Source organism: Pezoporus occidentalis, unplaced genomic scaffold (assembly GCF_034315485.1).
Source record: "Pezoporus occidentalis ecotype Australia unplaced genomic scaffold, CSIRO_AGI_Poc_V1 ctg83, whole genome shotgun sequence".
Taxonomy (NCBI): Eukaryota; Metazoa; Chordata; class Aves; order Psittaciformes; family Psittacidae; genus Pezoporus; species Pezoporus occidentalis.
Genome location: NW_026916192.1, coordinates 1,718,412 through 1,743,679, shown reverse-complemented (window position 1 = coordinate 1,743,679; position 25,268 = coordinate 1,718,412). Strand labels below are relative to the sequence as shown.

At 42.1% G+C, this 25,268-nt stretch overlaps 1 protein-coding gene across 2 annotated transcripts in view; it reads left to right on the top strand.

The window, feature by feature from the left end:
* The window catches only part of LOC134156213 (cadherin-4), a 459,282-nt gene that overhangs the window by 257,175 nt on the left and 176,839 nt on the right, over positions 1-25,268 (top strand). For both annotated transcript variants that reach the window (XM_062604082.1, XM_062604083.1), the window contains one exon: positions 23,321-23,544. In XM_062604082.1, the coding sequence (XP_062460066.1) occupies positions 23,321-23,544 (224 nt within the window). The remainder of the gene's footprint in view (positions 1-23,320; positions 23,545-25,268) is intronic.

Genomic DNA, 25,268 nt, shown 5'->3' with positions numbered 1-25,268 from the left:
CAGAACTCATTCTTTTCTTATCATTTACCATTTTATGAACATGACATTGTGAACAGATTTGACTTCAAAGTACAATTAGGAAATAGCAGTGCATGCAGGCTTTTCCCAGTCATCTCAGAGTGAAGTTATGCTACTTCCTATCCAGTGGAAGTCTGGAATAAAACATTTTAAAATAAATTAATTAGGAGATGCTGCAGCTTAAATGAGCACAGCAGTAATAATAAAGGTGGGTACTCTCAAAGATTTAACAGAGCGGGTTGTACATTTGCACCATGCAAATGCAATCAGAGGAAGGAATATAGGAAGTATTTCAGGAATAGAAATGAAAATGAGTCAGTTGAAAGAAGCAAGGTTTATAGAAGAAATGATACCAAGTCATTAGACTGTAACCTCACCTGTGTCCCTAAGAAAGTTAGGAAATGGATGAGGAAGAGTTGCTGTTGTAAGTTGGGCCTCCCCTGTTCACACTTGTAATCTTAACCATCTGTAATAGATAAATCACTGAATGCTTTCTAAAGACAGTAGGTGAGCCAGTATAACAGTAGCCCAAATCAGAAACTACAAATGAAGTACAGGGTGGATTTTAAATCAATGCAACCACCAAATTGTGTTGGGAGTGGGGATTACTCAATTAAAAAATGCTTTCAGTGTCTGCTGCCTGTTCCCTCATGCAGTTTTCCTGGTTTCAAGTCAAATGTAAATAGAGATAGGCCTTTGCTGGTATTAAAACATGTAATAGGTAAGTGAGTAAGGACTGTGTTATCTTTATATTTGTAGCTACGGGAGTTCGTGCTAGGATTGCAAGGTGAGCACAGGATATGTTACCAATTTTAATCTTCTCTAGGTAGCAGGCTGCTTGGGGCATGGCAGTTGTGGTCAGGATCTTGCACTGTACACCTGGGGTCTTCAGGTTCACTCCCCACTTTTTGGAGGCTGAGGAATATGAGTTCTGCACCCTCAGTGTGTTTGAATGTCTTCAGGGGATGTTATACAGAAATCGTGTCCTGGATGGTGATCATTCTTACTGTTTTCCCTCTAAGGCACTTAGATACTAGCTGTTCCTCATCAGATGCTAAGGGCATCCCTTCCCCTCCTGCCAGAAGACCCCAGGCATGCAGCACTGCGTGTGCAAGGACAGAATACAGCTAACCACTAAACTTGGATTGAAAAGATCTGGAAAGTCTTATGCTGTCATCAAACCATGTATCATTTCAGGGTGCAGTTCCTACTGCCGTTACGTGTAGATGAGCTGTGAGACTTGATCATGCACCAGTGCTTGTTAGTGGAAATGAGAACTGGATAAAATTGATGTTTTAGCCAGGTATGTTCCAATGTGCTTTAAAATCTTCAGAATTAATCAGTGAATTGTCAGAGAGCTTCAGACTCACTGTTTTTTTAATAGCATTTTTTATTACTTGCTAATTATAAGGTAGAGACGTGTGAAGCACCTCTAGTATTATAGTTCCTTAAGTCAATTGGAGCAGAAGGTCACAATAAATTGCAAAGTTATTAAGTGTGTATTTTGCTGGAGACATAATGCTTATCATTATAAAGCATGGGAATACAGATACTGTTTTTTTTAATGTCCACAGATGGCACAAGCTAATTATTCTCATTTGTATAGCACCTTACACCTCTGTAGGTTTTTTTTCAGAATGTTGAAAAACAGATGATCACGTCTGTTTCTGTAGCTGTGTGAGAGTTTTTCATTAACAAGATCAGGCAGGACCATCTGTGTGTTCTAGTAAAAAGTTTACCACCAACAGTGAATTCAAAACTTTCAAACAATGGACGAATGCATAATTTGTCATGTGTAGATACAGTGCGTTGGCTAACAGCCCGTGCAGCTTAGTCACAGGTCCCTGAATGCATTTCTTCTGTCTTGCAAGGAAAAAATGCCGATCACATTCTGCGTTGGATTATTGACCGAGCGAGGTGTTTAGGTTTGTGCCTTTTATGTAGGTACATGTGTTCACCTGGACCACCTGCAGGTACCTCATTCAGTATTGTCAGGGGAGAGGAATGACCCCAAAGGATGCTGGCTTCAGAGAAGCAGCTTTCTCTCCCCTCTGTCTGTGGAGATGTAGGAGGTAGCCAGGAAGCTACAAAGGGAAGCTGCAAAGCTAGTTTTACATCATAGCTTGTGTGCTTTCTCCTCTCCTGTATTGAGCCCAGCAGAAGGACAGGCAGCTCCATGTACACCTTGCTGAAAAAATGCTGCACAGTGTAACTTCAACCTAAAGCAAAATCTGTCTGGGACATGGTAATGTTGAATACAGCTGATGATGGAATCAAATAGCGTATGGGAGTTAATTGTCTGCTCACTGTGATTCTTCAAGAGTGTTGTCCCCGTCCTTTCACACTTCCCATGCAATTTCACACTGCCCCAGCATTTTCACGCTCCCCAGCTGCCTCTCCCACTTCCCTTTGCTTGGGTTCAGTGCAAAGAAGCAAAGTGCTTGGAGGCAGGCAACCTTGTAACTGCTTCGTGCAGGCCCTAGTGCAGTACAGATCCATTCTGTACCACTGTAACTGACCCCAAAGTGTGGCAAATGCCCCACAAAGCAAGCAGCCTGTGAGGCAAGCCCCTTGCATCCCCAGTCCAGAGTTCTGCAAAAGGGATGGGTCGTAGTGTGGGTAGATAGTGCTCAGCATGGGAAGTTGTTTGGAAGGGACAATAAACATGGAAAACAGACGGAGGCAGAGATGTCTGCGTATTTTAATTGTATTTCATCACTTGTAATTTCAGTGTGCTGGGCACAGCCTGGAGTGTTGGATGGATGCTTGACAAATACTCAGGAAATCAGTGATTTGTAACCCTGTTCATACCAACTTTTCCAGTGTCATCTCTGGCTTGTGCGTCTCCCTTGTGAAGTTGTCAGCAGTTGCTCAGAGGCTCTATGGCTTGTTAGCTATAGATGTATATGGCTTGTTAGAGGTAGAAATGCATCTTGTCTTTCCAAGGGAAGCATTAATAATTCCACATTGCAAATTAAGGGGTTCATTTAAGTCTCTCCCAGCATTCCCATGAAAAATTGTGGCTTACACACATGCATCCTCAGCCAGTCTTGTTTTCACTAGAACACACCAATTTGAGAGATTTCATCTCAGAGTGTGGCTCTTTAATGAGAGGGTACCTTTGTGTCCTGCGTAATTAGTGTACTTTGGAGTCAGCTCAGGTGGGGTTTTCAATAGCTCAGTGCTTGTGCTGCTCTCAGGTTTAGTTTTATTGAGAAACTTAAAGCTTACCCCAGACTAAAATGGGTAGTTTCCAACATCCCAGTAGCCAGTGGGAAAACAAAGGTTCAGGTTGCTTGGAGTGTTTCATGGTTTGGCAACTGTCAGCTGGGTTTTCTTGGATGAACCATGTAACTTTTCTCCTTCTCAGGTTCCTGGTTTTGCAGAGGGGGAATGGTGATGTTTTTGTACCACAAAGAAGCTTTTTTGGGTTTTAATTAATGACTGGCATGTTTTGATATTCAGGGATGAAGTCTTACCTGAATTACTGGTTTGTGAGATTATTCAGTTTAGAATGGCGTGTGAACAATTACTTCACATATATTTCATCTTCTCTTAGTATCCTTCATCTTCCTTGTTCATATGTCCCAATGTAACTATAAAATGTTCCCTTAGAGAATAAAAATTGTAAGCAGACTCTTTTAAGCCTTGCTTGAAATTTGGGGAAGAGGGGGGTCCTTTTGTCACTTCTTTTGTTACCTTATTTGTACCGTAATGGTATTTGGCAGCTGCAGTTGTTGACACCATTGTAGTAGAAGCTGTACAAAATACACACAAAAAACTTGATCCTTGCCCTTGTGGGTTTGCCATTCCAGTTTAAGATGGGATGATGAATTGGGGTGGACAGATGGGGTGAGTCCTCAGAAGCAGAGACAGCAGTTTCTGCACAAGAGGCAGCCGTCCAGCATGCCTAGCCGCTATCAGGGCTTCTTTTATCTGCCCTGACAAAAGAGGATGTTTTAAGGAGGAAAATGTGAAGGTGCCATTGCTACTGGCTCACCAGGAGTCCTTCCAATATGATAGAGCAGCAAGGGAGAAATGAAAAAGCTACTTGGTTGAGAACAAGAGGAGCAAATGCCAAGGCTGTGGTGGCATAGGAGGGGGGAGAAGCATTTGAGGGGTCAGACACTGATGTCCTGCTTTGTGTGATGGAGAAAGGGGACCCAGGGATGTGCAAGGAAACAAAGCAGCATGGTGGAAGGGACAGCCAGGAGATGTGATCCTCACTGGGGGCTTGGAGCTGGGCTTGAGGAGATTGAGATTGCATTTATGAAGATGAGAGGGGCAAGGGAAGCGGGGGGTGAAGCTCTACAAGCAGTGTTAATTGGTGTATTTTTATTATTCCAGTCCTATTTTTGTTGTAAGTATAGTTGGTTGTAATCCATTTTGATAATCCAGCACCCAACCCACACCCCAGTGGTGGAATGATTCATTTCTTGGCTGGCACATAGTTTTGTTATAAGAAGATAACCTTCTAAAAATAATAAGTAGCACAGTTAGGTACAATATTCTCCAGCCATGGAGTTCATTTTCAGATTCTGCCATATTTGCAAAAAAAAAAAAAAAAAAGTTAAACCTTCAGGATATAATAATTCCTCCTACAATTCAGGGATTTCAGATCCATATACAAAATGTTCTTTGCTGCACACTTTTTTTACTTACCCTCTGTGTATGTGTTTTTAATGATAGGCATGCTTCCAAGTAGTACCCAGCTTCCTGCTTTCTCACTAAAAGCAAGGGCTAAAGACAGATCAAGTGTTATGGTGAGAAGATGTGTCACAGATAGAAAAGAAATCCAGAGAAAACCTATCCTGGTTTGATACTTACTCTTTCTGTTACAACCTGAAAGGTGTAATTAACTAAAGCGTCATTCCTGTTGTTATCCAAAGGTGTAATTGAGAAAAAATTTGCAGACTGTGTTCTTTTGTATTTAAAATTAATTAAATAGAAGTTATTTATTCATGCCATTACCCTCACTAAAAGAAAGACCTCTGGTTACTTTTAACCAAGGTTCCCAGCCTTAATAGTTACGCTGTAAAATGATCAATAGCCTGGTAACGAGCGAACTCTCTCCACCATAGGAGGTGACAATATTGCTATGGGTGTGCTCGCTTTAACTCAGTACTGTGGGATGATAAACTACCTTTTAATAGAATATTAACATTAATCTAAACAAGATGAGTGGAGCAAAGCATTGTACCAATAAGCTTGCTCAATTAAAACAGATGGTCTTCCATGCTGCATTCCATTATGTTAATAAAGCCTCCCTTGCATACCCACACACTTGCATGTGCTCGCGTGAGCTCTCCTCTTCTGGTTGCAAGCACTGTGGTACATATAAATTTGCTTAGCTTTGTGCTGTAGTGCTTGTTTTATCATCTTTTACTCTGAGAGCTCTTCAGAATTTCATATTTTTCAAATTATTTCTGAATGATTAACCCAAGATCTTTACATTTTCTTCTAATTACGCGTCTGTCATTAATCTTCCCTATTTCTTTTGCCCCAAGCATTTTAGAGAAGGTGGAGATTGATAGGATTCAGCAATTAGAATCGGCTGTAAGCATGATTAAGGCTGTCTAGAATCAGGGGAGAAGAAAAAATCCAGGACTGCAGCAATACTGATGTGTAGTGTTAGGCAAAATTAATGATCAAACCTTGCATCCTAGCATCTTAATGTTGTCTCAGGCAAAATGGCTTTACGTTTGGAAGTAAAGCACAGTCACAATCTAATCACTGTTTTTCCCCCAGACAAGCTTTTACTGTTCATTACTAGAAGAAACAGAGTTTTGTTGCTTCAATAATTTTTTTTTTTTTTCCAGGCCTGAAACACAGCAAGAGTCACATGTATGAGGAGGCTCTAACCTTCATAGAATTTTTTTTTATTCCTTGCTTTAAAGAAGCATCTTAAGGAGCAATTCATCTCTAATGCAATCCTTTCAGCCCAAGTCACCTAAATTAAAAGGTGGCGTAAACAGACATGAATTCACCTCATGTGCCCACACCCTGCCTTGCTACTGAAATGGAAGAGAATAAGTCAGTATTCTATCTATTTAGAGCTAAGTAGAATAAATCACTAAATATTGTGTAGCTTAAGTTTTAAGGCTCAGAGGTTCCAGGATGTAGCAATAAAATAACAGTTTCTGCTTTCTCTTTCGCTTCTCCTTAGCATACTCTTTGCAGACTTGATCAACTTTTGGTCATCATTCGTCATTCAAAAAGTGTCAGAAAACTGCCAAAATTCACTACTAATGGAGATAAACCCTGCTCAGGAGGCTGCAATGTAGCTGCCTACCAGCCCTTTGGATGCCGGTTGTTTAGAGCAGCCCTAAGCACGCTATGTGTTGGTTGGGTTTTCTCTGTTCCCTTGTAGACTAGGTAGAGTTTCAAAAGATAAAGTGATGGTGTTTGTTTGCCAAGCTGACTTCCTCAGTATCATTGGGTGCAGCTGAGGACCTTTATCCTTCAGTCTTCCCTTTAGATATAAAAGTGAAAACCATACAGCAGCATATAATGCTAAATGGAACCAAGATTTTCAAGACTGGCACCACCAAGCTTTGGGGCAAGAGGTTACAGAGGGCACAAGCACTTTCTGTGGCTCTTCTGTGGGATGTTGAGTAGTGGGTGAATAAAGTTCATTAATCCCTTAGTTGTTTTCCTGCTTTCTTTGAAATATTTGGCACTGCTTTATTTGAAGCTCCCTTTTAAATCAAAATGCCCCAAGTGCTTTTCCTGTACCCAGAAACCGAGAGGTGACTTTGGAAAGGAAATGAACTGTCACTAAAAGAATGGCCGTGTGTCTGCTCTGTGTTTCAGGTGTGAATAACTTCAGGGGAAATACTCTCTTGAAAGCTACTCTGCCTGGTAGATTTCAATTTGGATTTGGGAAACAAGATTATAGGGTGAACAGAGGTTACTAAGTATGGATGGTCACTGGAGACTGATTGATGGATATATGTACACCACTGCTCAGTCCACTGTGACCTAAATGTAAATGAAGTTTAATGTAAAATTATGTATGATTGACAATTCGTTAACTAAGGTCTAAAGCCAGCTAATATGCTGATAGGAGTGTTGGCTTTTCATTTCTCAGGTTCCATGGCTGGCTTTTCCATAAACCAGAGGCTGAGGTGTAGTTTGTAACTCAGAAATATCAGCTTTGCACTAAAGATAAATGAGCAGTAAATCACAGGAGAAAGGAGGAGGTGTTTTAGGAGTGAAAGGCTGTTTCAGAGGATAAGCTTTCTACCCTTAAAGCTCATAGAGTTTGCAAGATAAGGGTTAGCTCATGAAGAAATATCTATTTGGTTCCTAGTAATAGGGAATGCAGAGGCTTGGTGCAAGTCGTCAATCATTGTCAAAAACAAGCAGTGCCACACAAGGACAAGAGCTGTGTGAAGTGAGCTGCAGAGCAGCATCTCACTGATTTCCCTAGCACCAACGGAGCATAGCTGAACGGGATATTGGTCCTTTGCTGCTTAAGCAGCCAGAAATAACAGGGTAGAGAACTAACATATAATATCAGTGCTCCACAGGGGCGTTCTGTAGCACAAATACCCAAGGAGAAGGGCTGCATAAACACATGACAGTGGTTTTAAGCAAGACAGTCTGTATTTTTCTTTACGAAACTACTGGTTGGGGGATCTTCTCCAGGTGGTGGCATTCCTCCCTGCTACCTTCTCATTTTACAGTGTCAAACCCTTTGGTGCTCAAGGAAATAAGCAGCTGTCAAGCCAAGCATGCTGCAGATAGGTGTCACAGAGGTATCCAGGCTGCCTTCACACGCCTAGCCTTGAACACAAAAATAATCAAGGCCACATATTCCAGTAGTGAAATACAGGATATTTTTAAAATCCCAGGACCCTGATGTTTCATACAGACAAGATAAAGTTGTTCATATATCATGGAGCATGAATCTGAAGGGCTCATTGAAGTTCATATCCACTTTTGGACAATTTTCAGTAATAAATTCAAATGACAGAATGTGGACTTTTGCTAGTATTTACCTGCAAGAAAAAGAAATTCCTTGGTTGTTTTGGCAACCACATTCCAAACAGTGATATGTCCTTAGCACCAGACTACTTGTCAGAAACTTTTGGGGATTAGAGTAATGAAAGGAACAACTGGGTGAGCAATAAGACCTCTCTTCAGACAAATTGAGGGGAGTGACTGGTGAAATTTTAAAGGCATTTTGTTTTTACAGAGCAGAAATGGTTTCATGTTGGAGCTGTAAAGGATTCCTCTTTTCTTTCCTGGTTTTTCTTGTTACTTCTTCTGTTTGCCCAGTGGACCGAGCTGTTCATATTTCTTGTAAAGGCCAGAAATGTCATTAAAACTGTATCAATTATGGACTGAATGGTAGTTTTCTGGTTTCTTATTTCAAGTTTTTCCAAGTTTTTTATTAAAAAAAAAAAAGGTAGAAGATGGTTAATTTTAGTAGACATTTTGGGGAATGTTTTGGTTGATTGATTCAGGTATAGCTCCTGGTAATAGATATGAAAATTCTGGTTGTTGTACTTCATATTGTCACTGCAGGTATGGAACAGGAGGGAAATTTAGGACAGGCAAAATTCTTCATAAATCCTGTGCCAAAATCCAACATATAATCTGTTACTGGGTCAATTCACTCCTGATATTGTAGACCCTAAGGGCAAAAAAAGAAGTAAAATCTCCCTTGTAGGCTACGCCAATAGTATGAGCCATCCCTATGCATAAATATTTTATTGGTTTAATGAAGTCTGTTCATGCAAGCAGATTTTATAGAATATCCTGCTTTTCCTATAAAGGGAGTCTGTTTTTTTGTTGTTTTGTTATTGGATGGTTGCTGGGGGTGTTTTCTTTCCTTATCAGATAGTGGAAAAGTAACGTGATTAATGAACAACTTGACTGATTTGGTAAAAGCTGAGATAAACAAGTGTCCATTCTTCCTCTCTTTGCATATTAGCTTAAATTAAGACTTGATGAATAATTAAACAGTAAGAATTAAAGCTTGTGGTCATAGCAGTGCAGTTTAAATCAATGCGTACATGTTCTGTGAAAAGATTTATTTTAGGAGTTGGAATAAACCTGAAGGTGGAATTTCATCATGTTACTAAGGAAGTGTTTACACTGAGCTAGACATTACTGACAGCAGTAGCTGACAGTCCTTACTGAGGCCCGGTCTTGGAAGAACCTGCAAATGTGTGATTAAAAGTGTTGAAATGGTGCTACCCCTGTTAGTAACACTGAGAGCGAACTTGGTGTCCTCCTGTGGTCAGTGCCAACTGCTCCCTTCATATCTGTAAGGAGAGCATGAGTCTCCAGCTCAGGTGTCTTCATCACTCTGTGGTACCTATTGGTAACTTGGGATCGATGTGTGTTTAGGTTGTTTTACACAGTCTGTAGTTTGTAAAAGAAATGAGAATCAAGGTTTGGTAGGGCTTTCTTTGCTGCCATTCATCACGCTCATTTAACCTTTAAAATACATCAGCCAGTCGATGTTTCTTTTTCAACCGATCAATATATAAATAAATAAATAATTAAATGACAACCTCATAGCTGACTTTTATGTCTTCGAATGGCCTGACTTTTTGATGTCAGCTTGAAACTCTCACAATTGAGCTGATGTGAAAGGAGAGCAGACAGCACGATGATGGGCAGTATTGAGAAAACCTGAAATATGTTATATTTTAATCATGTTTCCTCTAGGAATCACTTGAGAATGACAAGTAGTGGATGTCAGTGTGGATTTGAAAGAAGAAAAGGTATCTGTTTACATGCAAAACTTTTTAATTACCAAACAGTTACAGAGACAAGGAATATCTTACATTCATATTACTCCACCCAGAGGGTTTACTGGTGAGCAGAGGAGGGTTCAGCACACAAGTCTTGCTGTGTGCTGACATTGGGGTGAGGGAATATCAGCTATCAGCTCGTTCTGCTTTCCAGTTTCAGCAATTCAGACATCTGTAGCAACTTCTGTTTTCCATCATACTCCCAGAAATTCTGTGCCGTGAGTAGGACAGGATTTCTACGTAAGTGCTTGGACCTAAGCTGCCCAGTCAGTGCATGGGGCTTAGGGAGAGGAGAGCTGCTGCTCCTTGTGGAGGGTGTTTGTGTAGGACCACTAAACATTTTCAGAAGACTCAATCATTTATAGAAACGTTATGACATTTCCAGAAATGGATTTTAGTCTTTTTGGGAAAAAGTTTGGTTGGGTTTGTCACGTCCTTGTTTTTTACAGAATTAGCTTTGATGGATGAAGTGGTGGCAGTGAGTTTTGAGGTTTGCAAGCAGTGTTTGCTTATTGCATTGTATGTTCTTTTATGGTGGTAGCTATTCAACCATACAGATTAAAAAGTCACTTCTAAGTCAACTTTTAAAGATCAAGAGCTTCATCAGAAAAAAACGTAGGCAAGAAACGTCTCAGTATGAAAGCTTCCAACTATTGCATTCCTGATTGTGTTTGTCTTACCCAGGGGACAAAGAGTGTTTCATTCTTCAGGCACAGCCTAGATCTGTTTCGTCTGCTGAGGACGCGCCACCATAGAGAGGTGCTTTAGAAAATCAACACCTGACCATTGAAACTGGCTCAGCATGCCCCAGAAAGCCCCCAGAGACAGGCAGAACGGTGCAGTAATGATTGAGTTTTATTTGTAACCAGACTAGTTAATATGATGAGCAATATTTAGTTATTGTAATAAGAAGCTATTTCTTCAGCACCCTATTCAGGAAATCAGGTAAAGGCTTGCTTGCTAATCAGTGGTTTCAGTAGTGCTTTTGCTTCCTAAAAAATCAGCAGGCAGATTTCCTTAATAAAGGCCATACAAGTATTTTTAAGCATATTTTTGTACTGTTTTTAGAGAGGGCATTTGGTTGGCAGTTAGTAGCATAGAAAAACATCTAAATGGGTAAAACAAATACAAATGTAACTCAGAATTAAACTCCAAGGGGAAAGAAGACATGCAATAAATCAGAGTTGGTATGAACCAGATGTATATTTTGGCCAGTGGTGGAACTCCATGTGGCTCTCGGAGATCAGGCTGATGCTTTGTGGACAATAAAATATGCTTTTCTAACAGCATCTGCTTGCCTGCATGTCTTGTGCCAGAGCTCACACACCTCTGTCATTTGCCACTGTTCAGCTTAGAGGTGGCCTCCTTTTAGCCTTCTGCAGTTGGGTAGTTTATGCAGCTTGGTAGTTTTAAATAGCTTTAAAATGGAGGAAGAAAGGATTTGTTTTCTGTGAGAGAGACTGCAGAGGTAGTGGGATGCTGCTGTGAAGTATCACATCCTGCTTCAAAGGGATGTGCCATTGTTGCAAACGTTTCGTAAAAACAGTTCTGTTTTAAAAACAAAGTAAAAAAACCCACGTGGTATATCAAGGCTGATGGTATCTGCACTCGGGCAATTTGATCATAACCCTCTTTGTATCTGTCTCTTACTCTGCCTGAAGTTCCTCTCCTTAAAATGAATTTGTTCCTGAGACTACTCACTGGGGTAATCTAAACTGGTCTTTGCTATCAGCTACACGTGTATAATGACATTTTACTGCTTGTCTTATCCAGCATGTCTGAGGAATCCTACTGCTAATTGTTGTCTTATCAGCTGCCCACGCAGCCCTGGGGGAAGATGTGGATCCAGGGCTCATACAGCGAGCGTGGGAGACGTATCCCTCCTGTGGGACCTTCTGCTTCCCAGTCCCCTCTCAATATGTGTGGGGAAACAGAGGCCAAGGTGGGCTCTGAGTGACCAACAGCTCTGCACACAGGATGCTACCGATAGGTAGTAAATTGTAAATTATACTGCAGCAAGTCAGTGTTTTCCTTTTGGATTCTGGGTTTTGTGTGCTTTTGGAAAGCATTTGGCAGCCGCAGCAAGTATGTTTACAAAAAGAGCAGAACTGGTAAAGTTCAGGTTCGTGTTTGGATTCAGCCCCAGCAAACTGAAGCTGAAGCTGTGCCAGACGTTTGAAGCTGCCAGACGACAGTTCATCTCAAACAGAAAGCTGAAGAGGGGGAAAGAAATTTGTCAAATGTATTCCATGTGGAATTTCAGGCAATTTAATTTGATTCACTACACTCTGAAATGTCTTGGACTTCCCTATTGTTTCTTTGCTTTAACACTAAATTTGATACCTTCTGGGATCGTCCGTGCTTTGTGCTGCATTTGTCACGTTCTCTAATTTACTGGCTTTAGTCTCTCTCTCTGTTTTAATTGACGGTGCTGAGCCCTGCCAGAAGCACTCTGTTAAATTTAAGATTGCTGGTTGAATCCTGAGTTAATTCTTCAGGCGAGGAGAGTACTGCCTTTTTTTTGGAGACCACTGTAGTAAGGGGCAGAGGGGGGTGAGCATGAAAGAGGACAGGGAAAATTATAGTAAGCTTCATTCCTATGTCTGTGTTGGAAGCATCAACAGCTACACCATGGCTGCCAGGATGCAGTTGTCAGGATATGGCCCATTCAAGAATGGCTGCAGGGGCAAGTAGCTTCATTTTTATTCAGTGATGACCAACATCAGAGAGCAAGGAGCTGGGTTTTATTGTGGGTTTGCTTTTCCAGTTAATTTCCTGCTCTGTGGCTGAATTTCCTGTGAGTTCAGTGGACACTGAGGCCCAGCCCTGTGGCAGGATGCTATGGCTGTGCAACAACGCAGCTCTGCCATCTCTCAACTTGCCTAGTATTTATTACCCACTCAAGTACAGCTTGAGCACTGAGGCCACTTTTTCTTCTGCTCCCTCTGACCAAGTGCCAGAAACAGAACCCAGAGCCTCCATCCGAAAATAAAATTCTCTGAATTTGTCTAAATATCAAAGCAATTGAGACCACCAGGTACCAAGCTGGTTTATTCTACCTGATTTTAATTTCTCTCGAAGCCTCAAGACTTGTGTAGGTTCTAGCTGAAGGTAAGGGCTGCAGCTGCTTTTTGTGCAGGCAGATGAGCTTCTGTGCGCAGAAGCTGCAAGTTAAATATAGCTACGCTGCCTTGATTCCTCCTGCCCCTCTACTCTGCTCTTGTGAGACCTCACCTGGAGCATTGTGTGCAGTTCTGGTGTCCTCAACATAAAAAGGACATGGAACTGTTGGAACAAGTCCAGAGGAGGCCACGAGGATGATCAGGGACTGGAGCACCTCCCGTATGAAGACAGGCTGAGAAAGTTGGGGCTGTTCATCCTGGAGAAGAGAAGGCTGCGTGGAGACCTCATAGAAGCCTTCCAGTATCTGAAGGGGGCCTATAGGGATGCTGGGGATGGACTCTTCATTAGGGACTGTAGTGACAGGACAAGGGGTAACGGGTTCAAACTTAAACAGGGGAAGTTTAGGTTGGTTATAAGGAGGAAATTCTTTACTGTTAGGGTGGTGAGGCACTGGAATGGGTTGTCCAGGGAGGCTGTGAATGCTCCAACCCTGGCAGTGTTCAAGACCAGGTTGGACAAGGCCTTGGGTGAGATGGTTTAGTGTGAGGTGTCCCTGCCCATGGCAGGGGGGTTGGAACTGGATGATCTTGAGGTCCTTTCCAACCCTAACTATTCTATAATTCTGTGATTCTATAGGTAACAGAATTTTCCATTTCTAATATTCTTACTTGAAACACCTTTTCATTTACTGCATTGTGACTTCACTTTCTGGACCAATGCACGTTTGCTCCTGAGCCAGACTAAGGAAGACGAGAACAATCAAGCCCAAAGTTGTCAGTGTTTACACACAAATCAAGTCCATGAAGAGTTCCCTGCCTTTACTGGTGTGTCTTGATTTTTTTCCCCATGACAGGTGCAGTCTCTGTTTCAAGGTGTTGAGAGTTTGTTTGTTTTGAAGAGTGTGAGGAGAAAGGAGCCTGAGGCTATCTGACACGGCTGCAGTTGGAGCATCTCTTTCAACTTTTCCTAGCCTGAAAATGTGAAAATGGCATGTGCTCGCTTTTTTCCCCCTCCCTACAGTTTTCCTGCAGCTCCCCGTGTCTTTCAAATGCAGTTCTGGCAAGTTGAAAAGAGATCTGTCACAGAGAGGAAGAAGCCCCAGGGCCAGGAGGTCACCACTGGTGAGGCAGCAGGAGCTGGCAGAGTGGCTGCGGTTGTGCAGGAGCTGTGTGTGCTTGCCTGCTTCCCACCTCTGCTCTGGATTTTCCCAGTACCTACAGGGGCAGGCTCTCTGCTCTGCCCAGGAGTGTTGGGGAGAAGGTGCTTGGTACAGCAGAGCCAGGGTTTCCCTCAAATACAGCCCCAGCCTCCCGATAGCTTCTCTCAGAGATGCTCCAGCCAACAGATAAGATGGGAGCAGCTGTTGTAATCTAGAGTTTGCCCTGCAATTACATAAACTCCTCCCTTTATCCCATTAAGCTACCCTATAATCTTCAGTTTTTCCTCAAGAAAAAGTGTTTAAAATCTTCTCCAGTGTAGGTAGGTTGGCAAACATGAGAGTGTTGTGGAAATCATTAGTGCTAAGGCTAAAACCTCCAAATGAAGTGCCCTGGGATTTATTTAATCTGTGCTGTAGTAATAATAATTAATGCACATCCTACTGCAGGTAACTGCCACAACTTGCACTTCCCTCTGAAGCTGAGAAACTCATTGATTAATCTATGGGGTCAATCAGTCCATCTTGTTTGGAGAGTTAATCATAGAAAGCCTGTGCACCAGACTAAGGGCGAAACAGGTTTATTTACTGCTGCTTAATCAGAGAACCCAAACTCTCCTGTAGAGTGGTGAGAGGTTTGTTGCTACTTACCCTTTAATTGCAAAATGATCTCATTAGTGCCATGGTGAATGTCAGTACTGTCCTACAGATGCATGGAATTTAAAGAACAAAGGACAAAAACGGTTGCCTGTGAAATCTGAGCATTGGCCAAAAAGTGTGGTGCTATTGGTATCTGCAAGATTGCGCAAACCAAGCTTCTCTTTATTAGCCTGTTAATGAAAAGCTAAGCTAAAACATGAGGTCCACATCCCAGTAGCTTTTGGCCAACCTTACTGTTAAGAACAGAGGACTGTCATAGTAAAACTACTGTGAAAGGATTTTTATCCAAGGATAAAGATGTCTATTGAAAACAAGAATGGAAGCCAACGGCATAATTACCATGCCATTCACTGAAGAAGAGGGTAGTCCTCTGGGTTATCCCAGCTCAGAGTGCTTCTTTGCAGGGGACTTCAGATCGTATTCATGTCCTTCTTACTGGCCTCTGGCATCAGTCCCTGGCTCATTGTAGTTAATTTCTGAAACGTCTCACTAGGGTAGAGGGATCCCAAATAGGCAATGAAACCACGATTAAAGCACTTGTTACCAATGCAGATGCTGGAAACCCAGAGGTGAGGTTGCAGACCCATGGACAAGCCCTTAGGATAAAAATGTGGAAAACAGTGAAAAAGATCTCAAACATGGGGTGCTAATAGATGCAAGTTCATGCACCTGTGCTGAAGAAAAGGCTTGAATGGGAGTTCCACATCATGCAAATCCAATTCAAACTCACTGCCCTTTGAAATCTGGGTTGTATCTCTCTGCCTTTGTCATAGGAAGCTTCTAGCTTGGGATTTAGAAAACCGGGAATGAAAGGACTACTCTTATCCCAGTGCTAAATACCAGGAAGAGAATAGAGGAGAATATTCCCTTTACTAATACTTGTTTCTGATCAGATAAAAATAAGTGACAGTGTAGGAAGAATCCCTCTTCTAACTGCCAGAACATGTCGATTTATCAAATTTTTCCACTGTTGCTCTTTTTTGAGCTAGCCTCAGAGCTGACAGTGTATGTTTTACAGTGCAGCAAGGTAGATTGATTGATCCTAAATAGAAAAGCCTTTGGGGTCTCAAGCTGATGTTTCAGCTTTGGAAAAAAAACCAAGCAAAGCATGTTAATGTGGAGAAAGGAGCCTGGTTTAATTGGACCAACTCCTGGCTTGCTGAAAATTAATGGCTGGCTGGCTGTTGCCAGAGTGATTCATCTTTTCTATCATGTTCTACAGTCCTTCTCTCCAGGGGTCTGTACTCCCCTCCAATTCCAATACCAAAAGTGAAATGCACTTCCTTATTTTTACTTACTTAAAAACATGTATTTTAGTTGGATTGCCTTCCAGTAAATGAAAAATAGCACCGGTGGGAATATGAAGGAGGCAAGGCGGTGTCTGGGAATTGGGTTTTGTTTACCGTAGGGCTGGGTTTTGTTTCGTTTGAATGGGATTTAGATCTTTTTTTAATGTACTCTTAACTCCTCATTGTTACTGGCTGACTGTACAGATGACAGAACGACTTTCTAAAGGATCCTGATTTCACTGTGTTGAACTGTATTGTTCCTTTTCTTTTCATCTGGCCACAGAAACAGAAACCCTGTGTAAGCAAGAGCTGTTACAAGTGAATATAAAGCTGGAGATGTTGAAAGCATTTAGGTGACTCTGGAAATGAAAAGATGAATTTTCCTTGTAGCTTTATCAAGTCCACAAAATATTTTATTTATTTTGAATAAGTGCCTTGTGCATGACAAGGTTTGCCATTTTCCCCATGAAACCTATTGGAAGCAGTCCTGGCTTTGTGAAAGCAAAACAGCCGGTGAACAAACATGAGGCGGTTAGGAGTTCAGTAGTGTGTGCCCAAAACCTACATGGGTAATCTGATCATGGAGGGGGAATGACCCTTGGAATTTAAAGTGGGGAAACCCAAAATGTGTTTTTAAATGTAAAATGCTTTTATATGCCATTTGGTGTCTACCTGAATTCCTGCTGGAGGTGGATTGCTGCTCGTTTGCTGATTCAGAGCAATCTCCGGTTGACTAGCACATGGAGTCCTTCTGAACAAGCATATAGTAGATTACTAATGCCATGAATGTTGTGTTATTGCATATTCTATATAGGAGGATTCACTGTAAATCCAGATTACAAGAAGATAAAGAAAGATTTTGTTTAACATGATTACATATGGTAAATCGTCATGGTAATTTATTATTATTCCAGTAAGACAAATATTAGCAGTCATAGCTCAGAGATCATAAATAATGCACTGGGAAATTTGATGTAATGTTGCACATTGACCTGAGATATGGAAAATCGGGAAAATTGCAGCAGATTTCTGTACCAGTGATTGCAAGAAAATACCGTTAAGAACATGCTGAACCATGCTAACTATTTTCAGCAGATGACAGGCTGGGGGCAGTTCATTACTTCTCCTAATTCATTCATTATTTTGGGGATAATCAATGCTTTGTGAAGCTGAGGGTGTGGGCAGGCCTGCTTTCATGCGCATCCGTATACCAACCCAAGTACATCCATTCATCTCCAACACTTTTTTGTATCAAAGCATTTTCTTAAACTGTATACTCTTAAACTTGATCACTAGGGATGTGTTTATTAGACTCTGAAGGAGCCGTTTGAATTGCTGGTTTTTACCTTTTCCCAGTAGAGTTTGGTTCTCCCTCAGTGTTATAAATAATAAATAAAGACACCGGGAGTTTATTAGTGTAATATTTTTTTATGGGGACACGCTTGAAAATGTAAACTGTAAAATTAGTAACAGGAGGATGAAAATTACACGTTGTTTCTACCAGATTTTGCAGGAGTCATTTTTTCCTATTCACGTGGGGTTTTTTTTTTTGTTGTTGTACAGCAAGAGAAGGGCTCTGAGTGTTTTATTACCTGCAAGAAACAAATCTGGTTGTGTATTGTACCACACTGTGGGATATACTGTAAGCAGGAATGGGACAGAAATAGGATTTTGGACTTATATGTAGCATTGTGTGTAATGGCTCAAATCAGTTTTTGTTTCCACTAAACACTGGAACAGCAACATTTCTGGATTCTTTCTGAGTGGTCAGTAGCCTGTAGTAGCTGGATACATTCGTCCTTTTAGCACAAGAGGAAAATAATCTTTTTGTAGACAAGATATTTTAGTCACAGAACTCCACCATGTGTTTGCATTTGCTCACAGGACTCCCATTTTACAAAATGATTGCAATAGTAAGTTGTGTGATATTCCTTCATTTTTTAACCCAGTGCTAATTTGGAAATGCACCAGCAGTTTGTAGGAATCAGAATCTGCCTCTATTTGCTTTTTGACGTGCCTGTAACAGTCTATTTTCCCCATTTAATTTTTTTTTTCTTGTTAACTTGCATGTGGGTGATGGAGATGGCATCACCTGGCAGTTTGAATAAGAAGCAGGGAGGCTGAATTTCAGGATTCAGATCCCAGCTTTGCTGGGGATTTCCAGTGTGGCCATGGGGAATTCACTGACTGCAGGTCATTCCCACTAGTGTGAAACAGTTTTCTCATGGAATCGCAGAGGAATTGCATGAACATAAAGAAAGATGCTCGATAATGTGGCTATGTAAAAGTACTGCATACTTACTTAATGAAGCTTCCCAATGAGGCAAGCGCATCTTGGTTCACGTTATCACTTAATGGAGGAATTAGTTTGGGACGATCCAATGCAGTCACAGGGTGCCCAGGTATATGTACCTTCCCTTGGCTAACCGAGTGGTTTCGTGCCTGTGCATAGGCAACAGGTTCCTATCCACTAAGGAGCTGGGTTTTTTGATTTCCGATGTGGTGCATGCAGGGGAATGCTGGCCAGGACTGCCACCCCCCTGCAGAAGCCAGTGAAGGTGGATGAGTGCAGACATAAGGAGCGTTGGGGCAGAAGTGCCAGGGCAGGAATACAAGGGATTTGCTAAAGATCACACAAAAGGGACATTTCCATACGTGCTCAGGACTCTGCAGGTTACCCAAACATCTGAAATTTCCAGAGCTTGCAGTTAAGCTGACCTCATCCTAACGGCGTTCACAGAAGTGGTGCAAGGGGTGGATTTGGCAGCTTAGGTTTATCACAGCCGTGCCAGAGTGAAGGGAGCTGTTCAAGAGACACAACTTGAAAAGCGGATAGGATCCCGCTGTAAAGAGTGGTGAATGTTCGCTGCTTTGAAGTTCATTGGGAAAGAAACATCTTTGCAGCTTTAATCCCCAAAACCACAGTGAAAAACTTGAGACCTGAAGGGACCCATATCCTGAACCAAGGGATGATGTCCCGCCAGGGGGTATATCCTAATAAATAAGTATTATCCCTCCTGCTTTTCTGGCCCTGTGCAGCTTGCCAGAGGGAGCACTTTTTAATGGACTAGGAGAAGTTAAAGGAGAATCCAGAAGGGTAAGGCTTAAAGCGAATTCTGTGGTTTATACCATTTATAGTACTATTAAATTCAATATATGTCTCAGACATTTGGGGGGCAAGGAAGTTCAGTGTATTCACACATCTTTCAAGATCCTTGCTTGATCATTTGACTCTGTCCAGCTAGCTGAACAAGCTAAATAATAAAAGGGAACAATGCAAAACTTGTTGGATTTTTTTCCACCCTGTGTCTTTTTTGAAGAATGAAGAAAAGCACCATTTTTTTCCCCTCAGATGCCCAGCAGTTTGCTGCAGACTCCTGCAGCTTTTCCACCCATCACTCAATACCTGTTTCAACATATCATTTTGTCTTACTTCCTGCTTTGATAGCGAAGCAATTAAAAATGATGAGGGTAAAGGGTTAAACCTAAAAGCCCGCTAATGAGGGTGCCTTCTTGGTTTTCTTTTCATCAGGCATTTGATGCTGTTTTCAGCGTAAGCTTTAGATAAGCATCACTGAACATTTTTCCAGCACATGTTAAAAAAAAAGTGGGGTTTTTACCATCCTGCAGAAATGATAGATGCGTGGCTCCACTGTTTATCTGAAACCCTAATTACTGATGCTGCAGCTTTTGAATGTTAAATTCATGCAGTGTTCTTTAGACTTCAGGCTGGTCAAAGAAAGATGGATTTGTGTCCACAGAGAGTTCTAAGTCTAGGAAACAGAGCCAATATTTGTTTGCTTATTTATTAAATTATTTTAAAGTCAGGAGTTGTATCAGCTGCAAATTACGCAGACTTGGAGCTTTCCAAAGGAGAAAAAGGAAAAGAGAAAGTTTTCTGCCACTCAGTGAAAATTTAATTTCTGTTTCCATGAGAGCAAAGAGTAGAGGTAAGAGGTGGAATTTGAAAGTACAGAGATCTCTTTTCCTTGAGCTATGTTATTTATTATAGAACAATAGCTTGATTTTTTTTCCCCAAACCTGTACTCATATATATGTGATATTTTTCCAAAGATATATTTATTATGTACATATATATGATGTGTGTATGTACATATAGACATATATATATATACAGCAGTGCACCTCAGTAGTTACACAACATCCCAAGGACTCATTTTCAGAGTACAGCAAGGAGGATGAGCACTGACTGGTTTCCTAATGAGAGTCCTTGCAGCCATGTGATGAGTGTGAACAGTTCAGCTATACTGTGTTACAGATGTGTTTTCTATGCTGTGTACAAACAGTGCCTACAGCACCAGCTCCACCTGACAGCCGTGAGCGTGGTGATCTTTAAACTTCAGCCCTGATGAGTTTCTGGATCATTTCCCCTGTGTGGTTGACATCTTCTGCAAAGCCACTCTAGTGACCCATGGCCTGTTGCTGCTGTTCAGGAAGGAAACGCTGTGGACTCCCTATGTCCTTGAAGCTTTTTTGTGCCTGCAGCTCCTAAGGACTCTTCAAAGAGATGCTGGCTGTGTTAATTCATTGCTGAGCATCCCTCCACCTGTGCTACCTGTGCAGAGCAGTGTGCAGCAGAGACGGTGCTTGTTTTAAAAACTCAGACAATTCCTCTCAGGATTTTCTCTGTCTCCAGTCAAGTTTGTTTTAAACTAATGGAAGTAATTAGCGAGTCACAGAGGGACTTTGTCTGAGAGGTAGCCATTTTTAGATAATGGAGCATAAAAGTCGACACAGTGACATATGACACCAGAGCAGCATATTGGCGCCACGTGCTGTGTCTGAAGCAGATGTTTAAGTACTTTGAATACTGAAATCACTACATACACTTATAGGAAGGGATTTATTCTTTTTTTTTTCCCTCTCAGACTACTAGTACACTGTAGGGCTTTCTTTTAATCTCGGTAAAATCAAAGTAAGCTCTGAATTGTTTTTAATGTGCAATCATTATCACGCCTTTCTTCAGATATCTCTTTGTATGTGATCTTTGGGTACTGCTGGAGGTATAAATGGAACTTGCTTTTTAAATTGCCATTACACAGCAGAGGAGTGCAATAACACACCATGCGATGTTCTTTCTAACATCTCTGGCAGTGTTCAAGGCTGGGTTGGACGGGGACTTGGATGACATGGTGTAGAGAGGCATCCCTGCCCATGGCAGGGAGTTGGAACTGGATGATCTTAAGATCCTTTCCAACCCAAACCATTCTGTGATTCTATGGTGTGGAGCTGAAAATAAATAATGTATTAGCAGCAAAGCACTTGATGTGCTCACACACATTTATTGTAGCTGTGAACGCAGAGGAGATTCACAGAAGTTCCTGAGAGATGAAGGTCTCACAGTAGGGTGGTGGCTGGGGGTGTGGGGTTTCTCCATTAGCAGCACCAGCCACCCCGTGGGTCTCTGAGGCAATCCTGGTTTCTCTGGGTATGCAGCGTTGGTTCTTGTAGGTGCCACCAAACCATGTGTGTGTTTAACCTCATTCAGTGCTTTCATGAGTCTTTATTTTTTGGACTAGCCTAAAAACTGTGTCCTCAATGTTAAAGCAAGCAGGGCCTGGCTTGGGTCTGAGAACTGGCTTGTGGGATTGCCCACATGGTTGTATTGATGGTGGCACCACAGAGTTTCGGAGTTAGCATTGACCCCAGGAGCCCTTTGGCAAGTGAAAGCTCATTTGGGGAAATAAGAAATTTTGGCTGTCAGGAGGTGAGCTGTTGTGTGCTGGTTGACCTCAAGGCCAGAGCCTTGGCTGGGAGTCCTCAGCACCAGCTAGATTTGGGTGGGATGGCTCACATGCTGCATGGCACCTGGCACCTTGAGAAGGGCCTGAGCCCTAAATAAATATGTAGCATAGAAAGCCTTTGTAAGATGTATGCTTATGATATGATCATAGTTATTGATGCTCCTCATTTCTCCGTATTGCGATGGCACGGGAAGATTTAGCAGGAAGACGGGTTGAGCAGTTTCCTGGCTGCTTTTTCCTTTTGCCTGTGCCATCCCTTGGGTATTTTTACTCAAATCCAGGTTATTCCCTGATTGGGCTCAAAGCAGTGCTGCAGAAGCAGTCAGCTGTGGTATGGGAAAGGGGGCCGGTTGGGGTTAAGCTGACTCAGGAGCAACACTCTCCTGGATTGCCACTGCATCCCTTCTCCTCCCACCACAGCCAGTCTAGGTAGGATTCATCTGACTTAGTTTGTCTTGTGCAAAAATTAAGCATCAGCCCTGGGCCAGCAGGTTTTCCTTATCTTGGGGCAGGCTGGGAGGCATCACTGCTGAGCACTCAGAAGCCACAGCATGAGAGCCCCAGTAGCAATCCAAGCTGGAAAGCTATATATCCATTCTCACTCTCTTGAGAGGTTTTTACGGGCACAATATGTTTTCCTTCACCACATGTGTGTTCCACCCCGTGTATTACTCCAATGGCAGAAAGTGTTTTGTTTCCTGTGTGATTAGCTGCAGGTTCCATTTCCATCAGATTTGTCAATTTTGTCATATAGTAGCTTTTTTCAGCCTAATGTATGTGACATGTTTCATAATGCCAATAAAAACAGTTTTCAAACCAGGCTGTGAAAGAATTTGACCAAAAAATCACCGAAAATACCAGCAGCTGGGGAGCTTTGATCTGACAAGTGGAGGCTTTTAAATGACACATTGTGGTTTGTGAAGCAAAGTTTTATGGTTCCTCTTTGCCATAGCTGTAAGGTGTGGAGGGGTTGCCTAAGGAGGGATTGTATCTGTAGCCTGGGGGGGGGTGCTGGTTCCAACAGCAGATGCATTCTGCAAAACTATTTTAATTTTTTTCTTTATTTAATTTTCCTTTTGGTTTTATATTTCTGATAATGGAATTGTTATGGGCTTTTGAATTTCAGTTAAGAATGTACAAATAGGCTATCTGGTAAGTAGGTTATTGAAGGGTTAGGGAAATGGAGAACATTCCGTGCAAAAAAATACCCACAGTGTGGGTAATAGACTCCAGTCGAATTTAAAAGATAATGGCAGCAAGGGAGAAATCCACTTGTAGAAATGGGGAACAGCTGTGTTTGAGACCTAATGAAACTGTATCAAATACTTTAAAAATGGCTTACAACTTCTTCCCTGGGGAATGGAGATAAAGCACAAGAGCGCTTCTGAAAGGTCGAAGAAACAGTTAAATCATTTCCTTGATGGTTATTAGAGATATAGAAGACATCAGTGAAAATTAAATGTCTGAAACTTGTATTTGATTGCTTTCCTTATCACGCCAATCTCACACGTTTCTTCCATCTCTTACTCTCTGTTCTAGTAAAATTTAATAACTGTGCTGGTAACAAGGGAGTTCAGTATGAAACCAACAGCCTGGACTTCAAGGTGAGGGCGGATGGGACCATGTATGCTGCCCACCAGGTGCAAATGCCCTTGAAGCAGCGGATCCTGATGGTGACCGCATGGGATCCACAGACCCTGGGCAGATGGGATGCGATTGTCAGGCTTCTGGTGGCAGAGAAGTCACAGCACAATGGACACAAGGTAAGAAGCTTTCAAAGCTTTCTTTCACTCTTCCTTTGCCTGTGTTCCTCAAACCTTTAGAAGTTACATGAGGCGTTGGATTGTGCTCCCTGGCCTGTGCATCCCAAAGAAGTATCCAGGTCAAAGATACCATGAGCATAAAATTTCTTGCAAATGACCCTTGAGTCTCTCTGACAGATATTATTTAAAGTCACCAGTGAGAAAAGTGGATTTTAAGTTCATACTTTAGTATTTTTAAGTGACTGCTTGGCTCTCTTATGTACTACAGGTTATATACCTTGGGTTTGCATCTCATTCTTTTGACTTGAAATAAAACCTGCAAAAGAAGGGTGCCTGCCTCTGTCCAGTGTCAGTCAGCCATCTTCTTGATGGTTAAGTTCAGATTTCTTTTGTGACAGCTTAGACCTGGAGTCGCACAGAGGCTCCTGCTGCTGTGCTGAGCATCTCCCTGGTTTTTGCCATCATTGCTTTCTCTCTGCGAGCCATCTGCATGGCCCTGCAGCTCCAGGGTGGGGGGGGCTTCCAGAGGGGAGATTTGGGGTTGTTCTGTTCCAGTGCAGCAAGGACAGTGCTGCTGCCTGATAAGGGACACATGCTTAACATGGAGCACGGGCCAGCCGGGCAGGGAAGCAGAACATGGCACCACAGTGCCAAACGTTCCCTCCATTCAGTGCCAGCATCTTCCCTTTCCCAGAGCTGATGAGTGATTAGCCAGGACCCTTCAGTATTTCAGACACAGGGTTACAGGTGCTTTCTTTTATCCTTAGTTTCATATATGTAGCTGAAGAGCAGGAAAGATTTGCCCCTGTCTGGCAATCTGAGAGCAGTATTGCTTCAGTTAAGCACAGTGGCGGGCTACACGTGCCATTGTAAATGGGAAGTGCTCCAGGAAGACACATTTCTTCTGGTCTGCTCCTTGAGTAGCTATCTCTGTCCCACCTCTTCCATATCATCTCTGGCAGCAGCAGTTCACCTTTTCATTTTCTCCTCCTTCCTTTTCAGTGTTAGTCTGGGCTGAAGATTCTGTACTACACTGACTAAACGCAGTTACATTGTCTGGTGCTTACTCAGAAAAAAGACCAGTTCTGTGATGGTTGGGCAGTTACATTTAAGCAGGATTTGGCAGGAAAATGATTTTGAAGAGCCTGATTTATTGCTGGATCTTGAAGACCTGCAAAGCAAGAATGGAGGTGTGTGTCCTGGCTAACAGCCATGACTAGTTCAGGGACAGGCAAGGTCACTTGGCCATGACCGTAATTGGGATTAATAAGCCACAGTGAGTGTCAAAATAGCAAGACTCGATTCTCCTTTCTGCTTTTCTGCAGTGCTTGGGCAGAGAGGGCAGGGCAAGAAAGGATGGGGAAAGAGGGAGAGACTTTCTGTGCCATATTATCAGAATGCGGCCATGTGTGTCTGTGCCATTTGGGAGGACTTTTGCCACATGTGAGACAAGAAGGAAAAGACTTAGAGAAACTTAAATCTACCAGTAGCCCCGTGGGCTGACCTCTCAGGTTTTGAATGGCTCAGGGTCATATAAACACACTTCTGCTGCTCTTCAGTAAGGCTCTGGCTTTTGTAAGATATAATTAAGCCCTGTATGTTATGTCAACTGAATTTAGCATTTACTAACCAAAGAAATACCGCTTTCTTCTAAAAGTAATTAAATATTGCAGGAACAAAGTAAGATCTCTTATCTACCGCTTTAAATTCCTCCTCAGTGTAGC